At 61.1% G+C, this 16078-nt stretch overlaps 1 protein-coding gene across 1 annotated transcript; it reads right to left on the bottom strand.

Annotated features, from left to right (window-relative positions):
- Positions 1–138: 138 nt before the first annotated feature.
- On the bottom strand, positions 139–14841 carry P4HTM (prolyl 4-hydroxylase, transmembrane). The gene is given in 13 exon segments (XM_058288111.2): positions 139–412; positions 414–455; positions 457–509; positions 865–919; positions 921–989; positions 1190–1280; positions 1985–2170; positions 2765–2927; positions 4342–4354; positions 4356–4432; positions 5244–5437; positions 14312–14397; positions 14536–14841. Coding segments are annotated over 13 exon segments (1461 nt in total). The 3' UTR covers positions 139–286.
- Between the last annotated feature and the right edge of the window lie 1237 nt (positions 14842–16078).

Below are 16078 nucleotides of genomic sequence, written 5' to 3'. Positions count from 1 at the left end.
CCCGCGCGACACCCGCGCGCTTCGGGCTGGCTCGCGGCGCAGCCCTGCCCGCCTCCCTGCGCCCCCGCGCCTGCCGTGGAGCTTGGCGGCCGCGAGGCTCGAAGCCGTGGGGTTTTATTTAACGTTCTCGGGGCGGCGGGGGTCTGTACACAATAAATAACAGGCGTCTCGAAACTGCGTCCTGAGCGCGGCTGGAGGCGGGGAGCGGGGCGGGGCAGCGGCCAGGCCTTTGGTTCGCAGGCGGGGCGGGAGGCCCAAGCCCGGGGGGCCGCCGTCCACCCTCCTCTCAGAGCTCCACGCGCGCGTCACGGTAGGCCCGGTCCAAGGCCCACTCGGGCTGCGAGTCGGCGCCAACCTCGCGGGCCAAGCGCGCCATCTCCTGCTGGAAGAGCGCCTGCCGCGCGCGGCTGGGGGTCCACGTTGATCCAGTTGTTGGCGATCCACTTGGTGCCGCGCCGTGACCAGGCAGCCCCCGTGCAGCGAGTAGTCATCCACGTCGCCCATCCAGCCTGCGCGAGGAGGGGGTGGTGTGAGCAGGGAGCTGGTCAGGGGCGCTGCAGAGGACTTAGCCTAGTAAGGACCAAGGCCGGGGAGGACCGGGCCGTGCACACCTTGGTACCAGAGGCCCAGCTCCCGAGGCCGCAGTCGGGGCCTCAGTGTCTCACCCCACCTAACGCCTTGTCAATATCACTGGCCTTCTGAGACCAGCGTTCTTGCTGCTGGGCCTGTCCACAACCCTTACTAGCCGTGGTTGGGGGTTGAGGGACTGCCCTGCAGGGTGGCAGACGGGGGGGGGGGGGGGGGGGGGGGGGCTGGGTGCAGAGGAGCTTCCCCAGGGTACCTTAGCTGGCCACAGGCCCTCACCTTGGCCATCAGGCAGGTAGTTGTACCAGAAGACCGCTGTGCCCTGCCGGGGCTTTGACACGTAGGTTCCCCTTGTCACAGTGCCTCCGAGTGTCACGGAGGTCCACATCATCCTGAATCAGGCTCTGTGGGCAACAGAGTGGTGGGGTTTACAGGCCTCCGCCACGGCACAGCCAGGAACCAAGCAAGGCCAGGCAGCCAAAGGTGCCAGAGGCAAACCAGCCAGATGTGCGCTGGGGACAGCTTGGGTCCTGATCCCAGGTGTGACCCACGCGAGCCCAAGGCCTGGCTGTCCCACCACCATAACAGTTCAGCTGGCACTTACCATCTCATCATAGGTCCTGTTGTCTGCTACAGGGAAGACAGTCTCACCCCCGCCAGTGACGTTGTTCAGATAAAACAGTACCGTCATGTAGCTGTAAGGCAGGGGAGGCTGCTGAAGAGGTCTCCAGCCGTGGGACGGTCCCAGGGCCTCACCTGTGGGCATGATGGGCTGCCTGGGTTCCCAGGGGCCAGAAGGGCAATTCTAAGACTGGGATTGGTGACACAAGGGCAGACCAGTGACAAGATGCCCCTAATCCCTTCCTCCCTGCTGCCCAAACTCAGTCTTTTTCTGTGTGTCACTTGTTTTTTCATGGCCAAGATCACACTTTGCTAAATTATGTGGTGCTAAGGGCCCAGCTGGAACGGCAGGCCAGCAGAAGCGACAAGTTCACAGAAGGGCTGATGAAGGACAGCAAGGAGCTGGAGAGGAGAAAACTGCCTCCCCGCCTGTGCAGAGGAGGAGAGAGGCTGAGGCTCCAGCCCTGGAGGCAGGATCAACACCTGGGGGCTGGGGTGAAAGAGCTGAGGTCCTGTTGCCCCTAGCCTCAGAGCCTGGGGGCGAGTTTGGGTGGCCACAGGTCCCTCGGGCTCTGCTGGCTGGAGCGGGCATGATGGCCAGCAGCCACCCCTACCCCTACCCCAGGGTGGACAACTTGGTAGGCAGAAGTGGGGATGCTGCCGATCAGAATGGCCTCGGTTGCCCTCTCGGCCCCATGGTGAGGGGCAGGGTCATGCTTGGGTCTCAGGGGAACCTGGTGTGGGAGTCACGGGCAGCCCCCAGATGAGAAGTACTTGCCGGCAGGAAGTCTCGAAGGGTACAGATTCGTTGGCCACCAGCTTGGTGTGGGAGCAGATGGTCTCGGGGTACACAGGCCCACTGTCCACGTGAGCGTGGTAGTGGCCTCCCTCACCGTACCGCACAACCTGCAGCGGCTCGCTGAGCTCCACGATCTCAGGCGACAGGCGGGTGAGGCGCAGCACCCTGGTAGGCAGCGGGGAGTCATCTGGGTGGCACCCTGATGGGCCCAGCCAAAGTGGACCCTGGGCCTGTCCCCAGCTCTGCCTTTGCTCCCTTCCCTGGAAGTCCTTGAGCCACCCCAGACTGTGGGCGTAGGAGCATGAAGGGCGCGCTCACCATGAGCCCTTCTCCCAGCTTCAGAGGACGCCCTCTGGGTGGGAAAGATGAGCCTTCGCTCAGCGGGGGGAGGTCCAGACCCAGGCGAGGCCTCCCAGGAAGGAGCCCTCCCAGGAAAGAGCCCTCCCAGGAAGGAGCGGCATTATCTAAAGCCCCAGCTGCTAGTGGCAGGGGGTCATTTGGGCAGAGATAAAGGGTCATAACTAATTACCCAAAACAAATCCTTGTTCTATTTCTAATCTCGATTGTCTATTGTTTGCCCACAGTTAGAGCTAAATTGCCTTCCTTAATTGCCTATAGTCCAGCAGGTCCCAATCCTGGTCTAACAAATGGAACCTCAGGAGTTGGCTCATCAGCTCTGTCCCTGCCGCCCCAGCCCCGGGGTTCTCCTGGGAGCCCTGCACCCGGCCGGGTACGTGGGGACGCGGGCCTGGGGCTCACCTCTGGCGGATGGCACGCACGACGTGGTGGGCACCCTCGCCCTGGTAGAGCCACGTGTGGTGACTGTTGCGCACCAGCTCACTGCTCTCTGCCTTGTGGCTCCGCATGTACTTGTGGAAGTCCCGAAGGTCCAGGGTGGAGAACTCTTGCAGGCTCAGCACTCCTGCCCGGGGGACCCCGCCATCAGTGCCTGCCAAGTCCAGGGCAGGCTGCACCGCCTTCTACCCCAAAGGCAGCAGCAGCCCCTGGCCGCAGGCAATGAGGGGTCCCACCCAGCCTCTCGGGTCAGATGAACCTGGTGTCTGTCACGTCAGGCCCTAAGGGAATACCCAGAGAAGTTCATCGTTTCCTCAGTTAAATACTGACTGGGCCCCAAAAGAGACCAGTCCCTAATGGAGTGGCCAGAGCAGGGTCTCCGGGAGGAAGCGGGAGCCGCGTCCTTGGCTGAGGCCCTGCCCTGGCCCTCCTGCCTGGCTCTCCACAGGGTGGTGCCCCTCCCCCCCAGGCCTGGGAGGGTGAGGAGACAGCAGCCAGCGCTGGGCCTCATCCAGGGCCTCCCCTGCTGAAGGCCGCAAGCTGGAGCTGCTCCCCGGGCCCTCCCTCCAAGAGCAGTCCTGTCCTGGGTGGAGCACATCCGCTCAGGCCTGCCTGCTGAGCCCCTAGCCCATACTGGCAGGGAAGACCAGGCTACTCCCCCAAATGAGAACCGGCTCCCCCGGCCCCGCCCACCCCCCAAAGCAGGGCCCCGCCCTCCTGGGGTTCTAGAGGAGGAGTGGCACCTTTGCTCCATGTTAACTTGGCTGACCCTACCTGCCAGCACCTGTGAGGGTGGGGGACACTCAAGGGCTGGGAACCAGTCACCATCTCTGTGTGGGAGCAGTGGCAGCAGAATGGCCCTCTAGGCAGAGGTCCAGGCCAGATTCTTGGCTCTGGATTCAGCAGCCTTAAGGCCATTCCACCAGGTCCTCCTTGACCATTGGTTCAAAGCCTGGGAATGAGTGTGACGACCACACCTCTGTAACCTCTTGGGGTTCTTACCAAAAAGGGGGAGTCCACTCACATAATGGCTCCCCTGCCCACATCTGCCCCCAGCCGTGAGCAACGCCACCTCTCTGGTGTTTTGGTAGGCTCCAAGGGGGCAAGAGGAAGGTGAGGGAGACCCCAGTTAGACCAGCGAGGCTGCCTGCTGGGGTGGAACCTCTGCCTGGCTGCAAGGAGGGTGGAGGACGGAGCAAGCTGAGTAGCTGGGCTCGAGCCTGGCCTCACTGCCCCTTGCTCCTGCTCGACCCACATTGCCCTCTGCTGCCAGGAGCCCCACCTCCTGCAGCCCAGACTCTGCCTGAGGAAAGTCAAAGAGTCTCTAAGAACTGCCGTCTAGACTGTCACCAAGGAGCACAGGAGAGCCTGGCCGCCTGCCTGCTCCCCAAGGGTGAAGCCTCCACATCCCTGGCCTCTCTTGAAGCTGGGCATAGAGGCTGCCTGGCTGTGGGGGAAGGGCCCGAGCATTCGGGAAGGATGTGCTCGGGAGGTGGGCAGGAGGCTCGCAGGGACAGAACTGTGGTAAGGCGTGAGCTCACCGTCACCGTCAGGGGTCGGCCTTGATCGCAGTGTACATTTCCTGAATGTTCTCAGGGGTCATCCACCGTCCATTTCCCAGGCGATTCTGGGCTAGGACCTGAAGTACAAGAGGATCCCTCCATGATGGAGAGCCACCAGCTCTCATCAGAGAGCGGGGCTGAGGGCTGCGGCCAGAAGGCATGGAAGAGGACCCGGGACAGAGCCTGAGGGTGCCTGGGCTGAGGTGACGGGAAATGGAGCAGTCCAGAAGAATGTGGGGAGTGGCCGGAGGGTGGTCATGAGGCCTGAGGGCCATGGGTCCTCCCAGTGCTGCTAGGCCTGTGACCTCCACCGGGAGCACTGGTTGGAGGCGGAGTGAGGGGCAGCCTGTTTCCCACTCGGACATTCCGGGTGGGGTGGTGGAGGCCAAGGCCTGGGAGCAAAGAGGGAACAGGCTCCAGGGAGAGGCCCTGGCCAGGGCACGGGCCACTGGGCCCCTCAGGAAGCCCAGGCTCAGCGGGACGCGCTATCTGAGCAACGGACCTCATGCCTCGCCAGACCTCGCGCCTCTGCAGGCCTCTCGGAAGCCCAGGTGGGAGAGGCATGCAGAGACCTGCATGGCTGCTCGAGCGGCTGGCCACCCCAGAGTGCCACCCATCCCCCTGGAGGACTGCCCCAGCCACTGCAGCAAGGGGCTCAGGGCACAGACAGCATACTGTCTAGACCCTGGGGCGATAGGTGCCATCACCCCAGCTCCCAGCTGGATGCCCCTGCCATCTTCTGGCTCCTGGGGCAGAACGGGGGCTCTCCAGGAAAGGGGCCGCGAGGCGTGGGCCTGCCCAAGCTGGCCGGAAACGGCATGACAAGCGATCGGGCCACCAGCCAGGCCACTCTGGGTGCTCCCTACTCTGGGCCCCAGGGCCCTGACCCTCACGGAGCTGCAGGCGACCGTCCCGGTTCTGGTCCAGCAGCCGGAAGAGGTCCAGCTGGCTGACCTGCATCGCGCCCATGGCCTCCTCGTACTCCTCAGTGGGCAGGATCTGGCTGCGCTGTAACCCCTTCATCTGGGCCAGGTGGATGATGAGCCGACACTCTTCTTCACTCAGGAAGCGGGGACTTCTGCCAGAGGAGGAGGATGGTGAGGCTGGGCCGGATGCACTGGCACGTTCCTCCCCACTGGGCTCCTGCGCACTCCCCGGGCCCTAGTGGCCACCAAGTCTTGAGGACTTCACCCCTTCCCTTTAAGCAGCTCTGGACTCTGGCCCCAAGGTTAAGTTGTCTGGTGAAGGTTGCCTAGGTTCAGATGGGGGCCTCTCTCCATGATGTGAGCACACATTTTCCACCGAAGCCCTGGGAGAGAAGCCAAAGCTAAGCTGAACACAGGCTGATGCTACTTCTCCTCCTCACCTTGGCATGGGGCCGAAGGCCAGAGGATGGGCCTGAGGCCAGAGGGTGGACTTCCGCTTCTTAGTGGATATATATTTAAAGATTTATTTTATTTACTTATTTCTCCCCACCTCCTTGAAGTTGGCACCTGTTGTGTCTGTTCATCTTCCTTGTTTCTTTAGGAGGCACCAGGAACTGAACCTGGGACCTTCAATGTGGGAGGAAGGAGACTAATTGCTTGAGCCACCTCCATTCCCTGCTTTGTTGTAGCTCTCATTATGTTTTTCTTCTTAGGTCTCTTATGTCAGCTTGCTGCATCAGCTTGCTGTGCCTGCCATTGGGCCAGCTTGCTGTCCTCTTTAGGAGGCACTGGGAACCGACCCAGGGGCCTACCATATGGTAGGCAGGAACTTAATTGCTCGAGCCACATCTGCTTCCCTTAGCGGGTATGTATTTAAAAAGCAGGGGGATGCTATCTGGTTCACATAAAAACAAACAAGGTGTAAGACATCTAGTGGTCCAGGCCAGTCCAAAGGCCTTGCCCTCTGTTCTCCCCTGCAGTGGGGAGAACTGACTGACTGGATGCCCGGTGCTGGAAGGTCAGTGGGGGGGCAGGTGCTGGTCTTTAAGTTGCCCCAGGAATCTGCTTCTCTGATTCCTTCAGGCCCAGGTGTCCATGGCGCACCTTTCGCTGTGCCTCTAAGCCCCTGAGCAAAAGGACCAGTCAGGCCTGTGCACAGCTCCAGGGGCTGGATGCCCCCATGTGGGCACGACTGGTGGGCGGCTTGGTGGAGCCGGAACGCGAGCTTCCCACCTGGGCCCTGCTTTGTTCCCTGGCTCTTATGGGAGAGGATTTTCTGAGATGGCATCAAGAGGTCTATGAAGGGGCTGATCAGAGAAAAGGGTAGGGTGCTGCCAGCGCCCCTCAGAGCTGCCACGTGAACGGCCACGTCCCTCACTGTACTCCCAGCACGAAGCGCCAGGCGCTGCCAAGAGGAAGAAAAATGGCCACTCAGGGCCAGGACTAGGGCTGTTGTTAATCTCAGCGAATCACATTCTCAGCACAGAATGCCCCAGGCGCTGCCAAAGCACTTCATGAACACCAGCTCCTTAATCCTTCCACGCCTCCTAGAAGGGCAGGCCCGCTAGTTTACCCTTCTCCCATGAGGAACTTGGATTAATTTGATATGGGCCCCCAAGCTCAGAGAGACCTGTGACCTGCCCGGGCGCCCAGGCCGCCCGGGTGAATCCCATGACCAGAATTCAGCTTCCCAGGGTGGGCGACCCCAGTGTGGGCAGGACAAAGGCCCCCACCTGGCTGGCATGACCCTGCGACCCAGCAAACCCAGGCAGGGTGGGAGCCAGCCGCTGGGAGGCAGCCCTGCTGGACCACCGGCTGGGCCAAGGTGCTAATCAACAGAGCCACCCTTTAAAAAGTAAACCAGAAAAACGAAAGAAAGCACAGGCTCAGGTTTCCGTGGTTTATTAGGTGCCTGTAATCTGCAGGCCCAACAGCGATGCCACCATAGCCCCCCACTGTGTGGTAAACAAACATAAACAGCCCAGATGAGCACAATGGGGCCTAATCAGGGGGGTCCCAGCATCTGGGAGCAGGGCAAACACGGGTGCAACCCCCATCTCTGCTGGCTCCTGGGGTGCAGGTGTGGCCCTATGAAGCCCTCGATCTCGGCCCACTCAGGCCAGGGCAGAGAAGGCAGGTGATGGAGCAAGGGCTGTGGCTGCTCATGGTGCTGTGGGGTGACAGTGGGGCAGAGGCTCCCCGGGGCCCTTCGCAGTGCATGCCCATTCCCCAAGCCACGGCGCTGGGCCACGACATTGGCTACACAGAGAGGCGGCTGCCCAACTTGCTGGACCACGCCCGACACAGTGACTGAAGCCAGCAGGCCGTCAGGCAGGTGGCTGCCCCTGCTTGCCCGGGAGCGCCACCCCAGTGCCCGCCTCTTCCTCTGCTCCCTCTCTGTCCCTGTATGCCCTGACAGGTAGGGCAGGGGCTCCCAGGTACAGCGGGGGGCAGGGGGCTCCGCAGCCAGGGCCTGCCCCGGAGGCTTGGGCTTTGCAGTAACAGTTGCTGAGCACCTATTTGGTGCCAGGTGCTTACAGGGTCGGGGAGGAAGCTAAGAGCTGTCCTGTCAGGGCACCTGTGGTACTCCTAGCAGAGGGGAGGTGTGGTGGGGCTGGAGAAGGCAGGGGACTGCCAACTGTGGGCACCATGGGGTCGGGTACTCAGTCTGGACCCAAAAAAATATCGAGGGCTCTTGAATGCCAAGGTGGGGCAAAGGGGTAGGCCTCTCCAGGTTGGGGGGTCAGGAGCCCCTCTTCAGTAAACCATCTGCCCAAGAGATCCTGGCAAGGGACAGAGCCATGGCCTCTCCAGGACCTCAGGCACGCCTTGACGCATCTGGTGGCCTTTTCTGCCAGAGTCCCGAGATGGTACAGCTGATTTCTCTCTCGCAGCCCGGCCTCTCCTGGGAACACCTGTCTCCTTGGCTCCCTCTCTGCAGGGCAAGCCCTTCCCCGAGCCTTCAAGCCAGCAGGCCAGGGGAGCAACAGCATGAGGGTCGGGCCCAGTGCTCCTTGCCCACCCAGCCTGCCCCGCCTGCGGGACTTTCGGGACAAGATCAGAAAGTGAAGGCCCAGGATGTAGGGCCCCTCCACACCCCTCGCCCAGACAGGAGATTGCCAACGGAGCTGGGGGGGAGGTGTCCTGAAAGGCTGGAGAGAAGCCTGGGCTTAGGGGCGGAGGGAAACGAGGGCAGCAGCCGTGGAAGGCTGCCAGGCTGTTGCTAGGCAACTGGGTGTCGTTGCCCAGTGACCGCAGGGAGTCACCGCCAGGGAGAGGCCCCAGCTGATCTGGGTGTCCAGCCTGCAGTCCCCAAGCCCTGGTTCCAAACGCCCCGCCTCTGCCGATCTTGTCCCTGGCAGGGTTGTCGACCCATGCCGCAGCCTGGGCGAAGCCGTGCAGGCCAGCTGTGCCCCCATCATGGCCTGCTATGGCTGCCCTGGCCAGCCACCCAGTGCTGTGGACACTTCCTCACCGCCACGGCCTCTGTGTTGCAGCCATCTCCGACAGCTCTCGCCTGGGCCACCCACATGTGTCTTGCAAGGCTTCCGGGCTGGACTTGCCCTCAATTGGCCCCACGGGAAGCGCCCACCCCTTTCAAATCACTCCTTGCAGCGATCAGGTAAACGGGGACCCTGGTTGGGAAAGAAGCCTGCCCATAGCAGGGCTCCAGCTCCCAAAGGGCAGTGAGCGGAAGGGAAGTGGGAGGGCCTGCGCGGATCACGCCCTTCTTCACTGGGGCCCGGTGGGCGCCTGCACGTCCCCTCCCACAGTGCCACATGCCAGCTGCAGGGACTGCAAGGTACAGGAGGCACGCTCGTCCCAAGAGGTCCTAGACACACTGCGCCAGCGAACTCTGTGAGCCCTGAGGGTGCAGCACCCCTCCTGTGTGCCTCCACTCCAGCTCTGGCTCAGGGCCAAGGCAAATGGAAGATGGGGTACCCAAAAGCTTGGTTAGAGCTGAAAAACATTCCTTTTATACAGGGGACATTGCTAAAATGACAGCAAAAGCAAGACAACCTAAGGAGGGCGGTGGCCAGAGGACAGCCCTTCCCTGGGTCCCTGATCCCAAGAGCAGAGCAGCAGGACAAGAGGGCTTCAGCAGGCGGGTGGAGGGGCTGGGGGGGCCCAGCACCGAGGCGCTGCCTCCTCATCTGCGCCCCTCTGATCCCGCTCACTGAAGGTCAGGCTCTCCTGGAGGAAAAGGACACCCTCTGGCCCCTTGGACTGTGACCTGGACTCATGGCCGGGGGTGCTAAAGACAGGTCCCCTTTGGAGCTGGCGCCCACCCTGCAGGTATGGGGCCACCAGCTGCTTGTGACCACGGCCCATGCCTGGAGTCAGGAGCTACTGCATTCTGCAGCGGGCCATACGCAGGTGGCATCATCACCAGTGCCCCGAGGTGGGGCTGGCCCAGGATGGGGACTTTGTGGCCACGGCCTCTACAGAGGCCCACACATGATGCCCGCGCTCCCCCTGGACACACAGCCGAGCCTCTTTCTGCTGCTCCCACATGACTGGCAGACCAGAGCCCGGGCAGGCCCCAAGCGCCCCTGAGGAATGGCTCGTGCAGAGCTCCGTGGCCCAGCTGAAGCGCTCTGCCCCGCAGAGACGGCTGGCAGGCTCCCTGGCGGTTTGTGCGTGCTGGGCAGCAAGAGCGCCTTGCTGGCCTTCCAGGCCTGGGTGGCAGCCCGACCGCAAGCCCCAGCACCCCAAGCTGAGTCTCAGGACAGGGACACAGCAGTAGGCTGTGCCCGCCCTGGGCAGGGTGCCACTCAAGGTTCAGAACACAGTTACACCTGTCTGACCCTTACCGAGGTCCCCAGCTGTGCCAAGCAGCGAGTCCCTGGAAGGGCAGCAGTGCTGGGTCTGTGTAGAAAACTGCATTACGGTGCACAAAAACCCGGACTAATATGGACCCTCAAATTCCTTATTTCTGGGCCTCCTGTGTTTGCCATTCTATACTTTTTTTTTTTTTTTAAAGATTTTATTTATTTATTTAATTCCCCCCCCTCCCCTGGTTGTCTGTTCTTGGTGTCTATTTGCTGCGTCTTGTTTCTTTGTCCGCTTCTGTTGTCGTCAGCGGCACGGGAAGTGTGGGCGGCGCCATTCCTGGGCAGGCTGCACTTTCTTTCACGCTGGGCGGCTCTCCTCACGGGCACACTCCTTGTGCGTGGGGCTCCCCACACGGGGGACACCCTTGCGTGGCACGGCACTCCTTGCGCGCATCAGCACTGAGCATGGCCAGCTCCACACCGGTCAAGGAGGCCGGGGTTTGAACGCGGACCTCCCATATGGTAGACGGACGCCCTAACCACTGGGCCAAAGTCCGTTTCCCTGCCATTCTATACTAAAACAGCCATGATTTGAAAATAAATTGTTTTGTGTACTGGTGGCAACTACTCATTTCTCTTTGAGAGCAAAACGACACAAATAAACAGAAGGTAGTGCTACGTGCTGAGAAGGAAGCCAAGAAGGCTCCATCAAGGTGTCTGGGAACCTCTTAAGACGGGTGGCATGAAGGGATGTGTGAAGGTACCCTCTGTGGGAAGAGCTCGGCATATGCCTTCTGATGGAGGGGAGAGCCGTACAAAGGCCCTGAGGCAGCGAGGAGCTGGGGGCAGGGAGTGAGGAGGAGAGGAGGAGAAGCAGGAGGTGAGGTCTGAGAGGTGAGAGGGCCTTAGGGCATCTCATGGGACTTAGAAATGCAATGGGGGGAAGCGGATTTGGCTCAACGGATAGAGCGTCCGCCTACCACATGGGAGGTCCAGGGTTCAAATCCAGGGCCTCCTGACCCGTGTGATGAGCTGGCCCACGTGCAGTGCTGACGTGCGCAAGGAGTGCCGTGCCACATAGGGGTGTCTCCCGCGTAGGTGCGTAGGGGAGCCCCACGCACAAGGAGTACACCCCGTAAGGAGAGCCCCCTTGCATGAAAAAAGTGCAGCCTGCCCAGGAGTGGCACTGCACACACGGAGAGCTGACACAGCAAGATGACGCAACAAAAAGAGACACAGATTCCTGGTGCCGCTGACAAGAATACAAGTGGACACAGAAGAACAACACACAGCGGATGGCCACAGAGAGCAGACAACGGGGGGGGGGGGAAGGGGGGGGAAGAGAAAGAAAGAAATTAATCATTTCTGTTAAAAAAAAAAAAAAAGAAATGCAATGGGAAGACTTGGAGGCTTTTAAGAAAGGGCGTCAGGAGTGAGTGAGTGGGGGTAGGCAGGAGTGGAAGAAAGCACCATCCCCAGAGCGGAGCGGGACTCAGAACTGGAGCACCTCCCCTCTTAACTGGACTCGGCAGAACAAAGTCCTTGGCAGATTCCCGAGAGCCCAAACCCTTGAGAAATTCCAACTGGGAACAAGGGTGGCAAACAGGAAGCATTCTCTAGAGAGAGAAAGAGAGACACTGGAGGCTGTCTGGGGTTTCCCTGTGAAGTAGTGGGGTTCCCTTGCATGAGGACAGAGGAACCTTGGGGTACAGCCTGGTCCCCCTGGCCACAGCGCACATCCTGAGCCCCTACTCCTGGAGCCCGGGCACCTCCGATCCTGACACTGGTGGATCACGGTTTGGAGCTAAGAGCAGAAGGGCAGGCAGGGCAGTGCCTGAGCCCAGCCTGCCTCTTCAGGGTGTCAGTGGACAGCAGACTGATGGATGGACTAACAGCAGGTACAGAAGCCAAAGAGATCCCGCTCCTTCTTGGGGTGAGACACCCTTGTCTGCATTCATCCAACAGCACAGCACTGAGGAACTGCCCGCTCAGACGGTGCTTCCCCTCCCTCTCAACTGTACTTCTTTTTTTTTTTTTTTTTTTTTTTTAAAGATTTATTTATTTATTTAATTTCCCCCCCTCCCCTGGTTGTCTGTTCTTGGTGTCTATTTGCTGCATCTTGTTTCTTTGTCCGCTTCCGTTGTCGTCAGCGGCACAGGAAGTGTGGGTGGCGCCATTCCTGGGCAGGCTGCACTTTCTTTCACGCTGGGCGGCTTTCCTCACGGGCGCACTCCTTGCGCGTGGGACTCCCCCACGCGGGGGACACCCTTGCGTGGCACGGCACTCCTTGCGCGCATCAGCGCTGCACATGGCCAGCTCCACACGGGTCAAGGAGGCCCGGGGTTTGAACCGCGGACCTCCCATATGGTAGACGGACGCCCTAACCACTGGGCCAAAGTCCGTTTCCCTCAACTGTACTTCTTGATTCATTTTGTAATCACTGATCTCTTCTTTATTTGCTCCGCCTGGTACACAGCCCCACTGCCTTTCACCAAATAGCAAGCCCCAGCGCTTTCAGGGTAAAAACTGGGACCTCTTCCACTGGCTGACCTGAGGAAGGTACTAGAAGTGTCTTTGAGGCAATGAGGACCACAAGAAGGAACTTTGGCTGCAGCTGCCCAATTCTCCTAATCACGCCCTTTGTAATTTGTCTGGAGAAACAGTGACGCATCAGATGGTTTAACCAGTATCAGTTTACCTTTTGCCACAGCTCTTCTGCTTCTATAATTGGCTCTTCATGAGTGACTTGAGGCAGGGATTGCCCATTCTCTGTAGGACTCTGATGCGACAAGCTGCGTGTGAGGGGAACTCTGGCCTCTCGGCTCACTTAACCTGGCATGTGTCTGAATTCAATTGGCCAGGCCCCAGGAAAGCTGGAGAGAAGCTTCTTCTCTGCGCAGTCAGCCGCCTGGCTCCATCCTGTGCCTCCAGCCAGGCTGTGCTCAAATGCCTTTCTCAGGGCACCCTGGCCACCCTCTTGAGGACTTGAACCCTAGGTGAAATTCTGCCTTACTGGTCTGCAGTCACCTACCACCACCTGACACGCCATGTCTATTCATTTCCTTGCTTATTTATTGTGTCTCCTCCCCATTCAAATGTCAGCTCTACTTTTCTCTGCTTGTTAGTTTGTTTCCCATTTTGTTCAATGTTGTGTTCCCAGCGCATAAAACAGTGCTGGCACAGACTGACATTATTTAGTAATAACAACAAAAATCACCTTGTGGTATTATTATTGGGATTGCGACCATAAACTATATTCCCACAGATGGCATGCATGTGACACTATTCCCAACCGCTACCCCAAGGGTAGTGGCGTGAGCTCAGATGCTCTGCTTTGGCCACCAGCCCCTTCTTAAAGCCCCCTCCCCTTTCCACTCCCATCAACCAGGCACAGCCCCGGGTCACAGAAATTTGTGTCACTGGGGCTGGCAAGCCGATCCTGGGCAAGGTTCATCCGTCTGGGGACTCCCAACTCATTGCAGAGGCCACACTGGTGGCCTTAAAGGAACCCGGAGTCTTCACAGGTAGCACCGCGGCCTTAGGGTATAGATGCTAGAGGCAGGCTGCCGAAGCTTGTGCCTCACTTTCCTACTGCAAGCACGCGAGCCGGGAGCTCCAGCCCCCTCATAGGTGGCTAAAAGGATTAACTGAGCACAAAACAAGAGCTCAGAAAATAAGAACCATGACACTGGCTCCCAAATGGGGTAGCCTGGAAAGGCTTTGTCCACAGCAGCTGAACACACACTCGCAGGAGAACCCCAGAATGCTGGCAGCAAAGATGGGGCCTCTGGCTGGGGCCCCAGTAGGACAGGCTTGAGGGTGCCAGCTTATCTCTATTTGGACAGACCACAGGGCCACTCCCCGGCTGAGACTGCCTCCAGCCAGATTATCAGTCTCCCACCAGGGGACAACCCAGAATGTGAGGGCACTAGTGGTGGCAGGTCATGTCCAAGCTGGTTTCAATGCTTTGCGCAGACTCTAGCGTCAGGCTCATTGCCCAGCCTAAGAGGGACAGAGGAGCCTCCGTGAGTAGGGGTCAGGGAGGGGCGAACGCAGAGGGCACCCGGTCACCCGGCTAGGGGAGTGGGGGTGCAAGCTTCACTAGGCTCTACGTAAGAGTGGAAGAAAGAAAGGGCTCCTTTGTCGCAGCCATTTTCAAAACCTAAGTCATGTGGTCCAAACGAGCCTCCGGGGCGGCCACCAAACCTCAGCCCCCGCCGGCCCTGCCCGGCTCCGCACGGGGCGGACTTACCAAAAAGCAGCGGCTTGAGGCTCAACGTCCGGATCAAGTGGTCCTTGCCGGCGACCAGCCGCACCTGGCGCTCGTGCCCCACCTGCGGGAGAGGGGCACAGCGGGCAGCCGGGGCCCACCTCGCGCCGCCAGACGAGGAGGAAGTCGCCCCCCGCGCAGGGCGCGATGGTGGGCGAGCGAGTGGGGGGCCACGGCGGGTTGGGGCGGGGGGAGTGCTCACCTTGATACCCTCGAGCCTGGACAGGGGGCCCAAGGGCGGCGCGGGCCCGGGGCCCTGGGAGCGGGCGCGGGGCGCGGGCGCGGGGCCCTGGTCGCCGTTGCTGTAGTGCACGAAGAGCAGCAGCGCCAGCACGTTGCCCAGGTACAGGTGCACGAAGACCATGAGCACCAGGAAGTAGGCGCGCGAGCAGATGCCGCGGGGCTTGCCCAGCGGCCGCCCCGCCGCGGCCTCGCCGTCCGCCGGCCCCGCCACGCCGCGCTCGGCCGGGGCCCACTGCGGCCCCGCAGCCTCGCCCGCCGCCGCCATGGCGCCCAGGCCGCGCGCGCGCCCGGGGAGGGGGGGGGAGCGGGGGCGGGGCCGCGCCGTCGCCTGGACGACCGCCGCCGAGACCGCGCGCGCCGCCGTCGCTAGGAGACGGCGCCCGGGACTGCCCCGCCCGCCGGGAGTGGTCCTCGCCGGACCGCGCTCCCTCCCGCCTGCGCCCGGGGGCCCCGGCCCCCACGGCTCCCCGACTTCGGGGCGGAGAGGGGCGTCGCCTTTAGGGCAGACCTCGCCCGTGGCGTCTCCGTTCTCGGGTCCCGGGCACAATCCCCCCTTCCCTCAGGCTGGTAAACACGGGCCGGGAGTGGCAGCTCCGAGGGATGACTCCATCCTGCGACAGTTTGGGGGCGCCGCGGAGCCCGATGGCTGCGCTCGTGTTGAGGGAGGACCCACGACCGCCGCCAGCAGCATTCGCGAGGGTGGGCAGCCCAGAACGCCCCGGAAGGCCGCTCGGCCGCAGGCCCTCCCGGGGAGGCCCACAGGAGGCAGGCCTCTGAGGCCGCCGGGTGTGCAGGGGCACAGGGTGGTGGCGGCCAGGGATGACTTCCTGGAGGCACCCTGGCCCTGAAAGGCCAGACCCTAACAGAACTGGCAGGAAAGCAGCAGGCGCTCAGCCTGAGGCACAAGGCTTAGAGGGGGAAAGGGACTCGTCCACAATCCAGACACCTTCTCAAAGGAAAATAAACTCAGCTTGTTGCCCGAAATGGGGGAGAAAGGACAGACCGGTGGCCAGGTGCCAAGGCCTGGGTATTTTGGAGTTCCCTGCTCTCCTAGAGCTGAGTTATCTTCAGGCGGAGACAGAACTGCCCCAGGGCAGAAGCCGACTCTGCAAGTGGAGGAACAGACAAGAGCAATTGGGTTCAGGGGGGCTCCACTGCTGTGTCTCACTGCCCTGTTAAGCTCCCCACCCCCACCTCTCCCTCCAGGAAAAGCACGGCCTGCATCTTTTCGTCTCCTCAGTCAGGGCAAGCAGAGGGTAAGAGCAGGTCCACTCCTTTCTGGGATTCTACGTGCCACGCCAGGTTTTACCAGCTGCCAATACTTGGTGCCGGCACTGACGTGGCCATCTTCATGGCCCACCTTGTCAATCTCCTTAGAACACAGTGGGGAAGCGCTGCCCATCAAGTGGAGAGGTAGAAGACAGTTTGAAGGGGTGGCAGGAGGGGGGCAGGTAGCAGTGGGAACTGCTGCGGCTCAGCCAAGGGTGGGTTGCTGACCAATC

This window comes from Dasypus novemcinctus, chromosome 26, assembly GCF_030445035.2.
Source record: "Dasypus novemcinctus isolate mDasNov1 chromosome 26, mDasNov1.1.hap2, whole genome shotgun sequence".
Lineage (NCBI taxonomy): Eukaryota > Metazoa > Chordata > Mammalia > Cingulata > Dasypodidae > Dasypus > Dasypus novemcinctus.
This window is presented reverse-complemented; position numbering and strand designations above follow the sequence as displayed.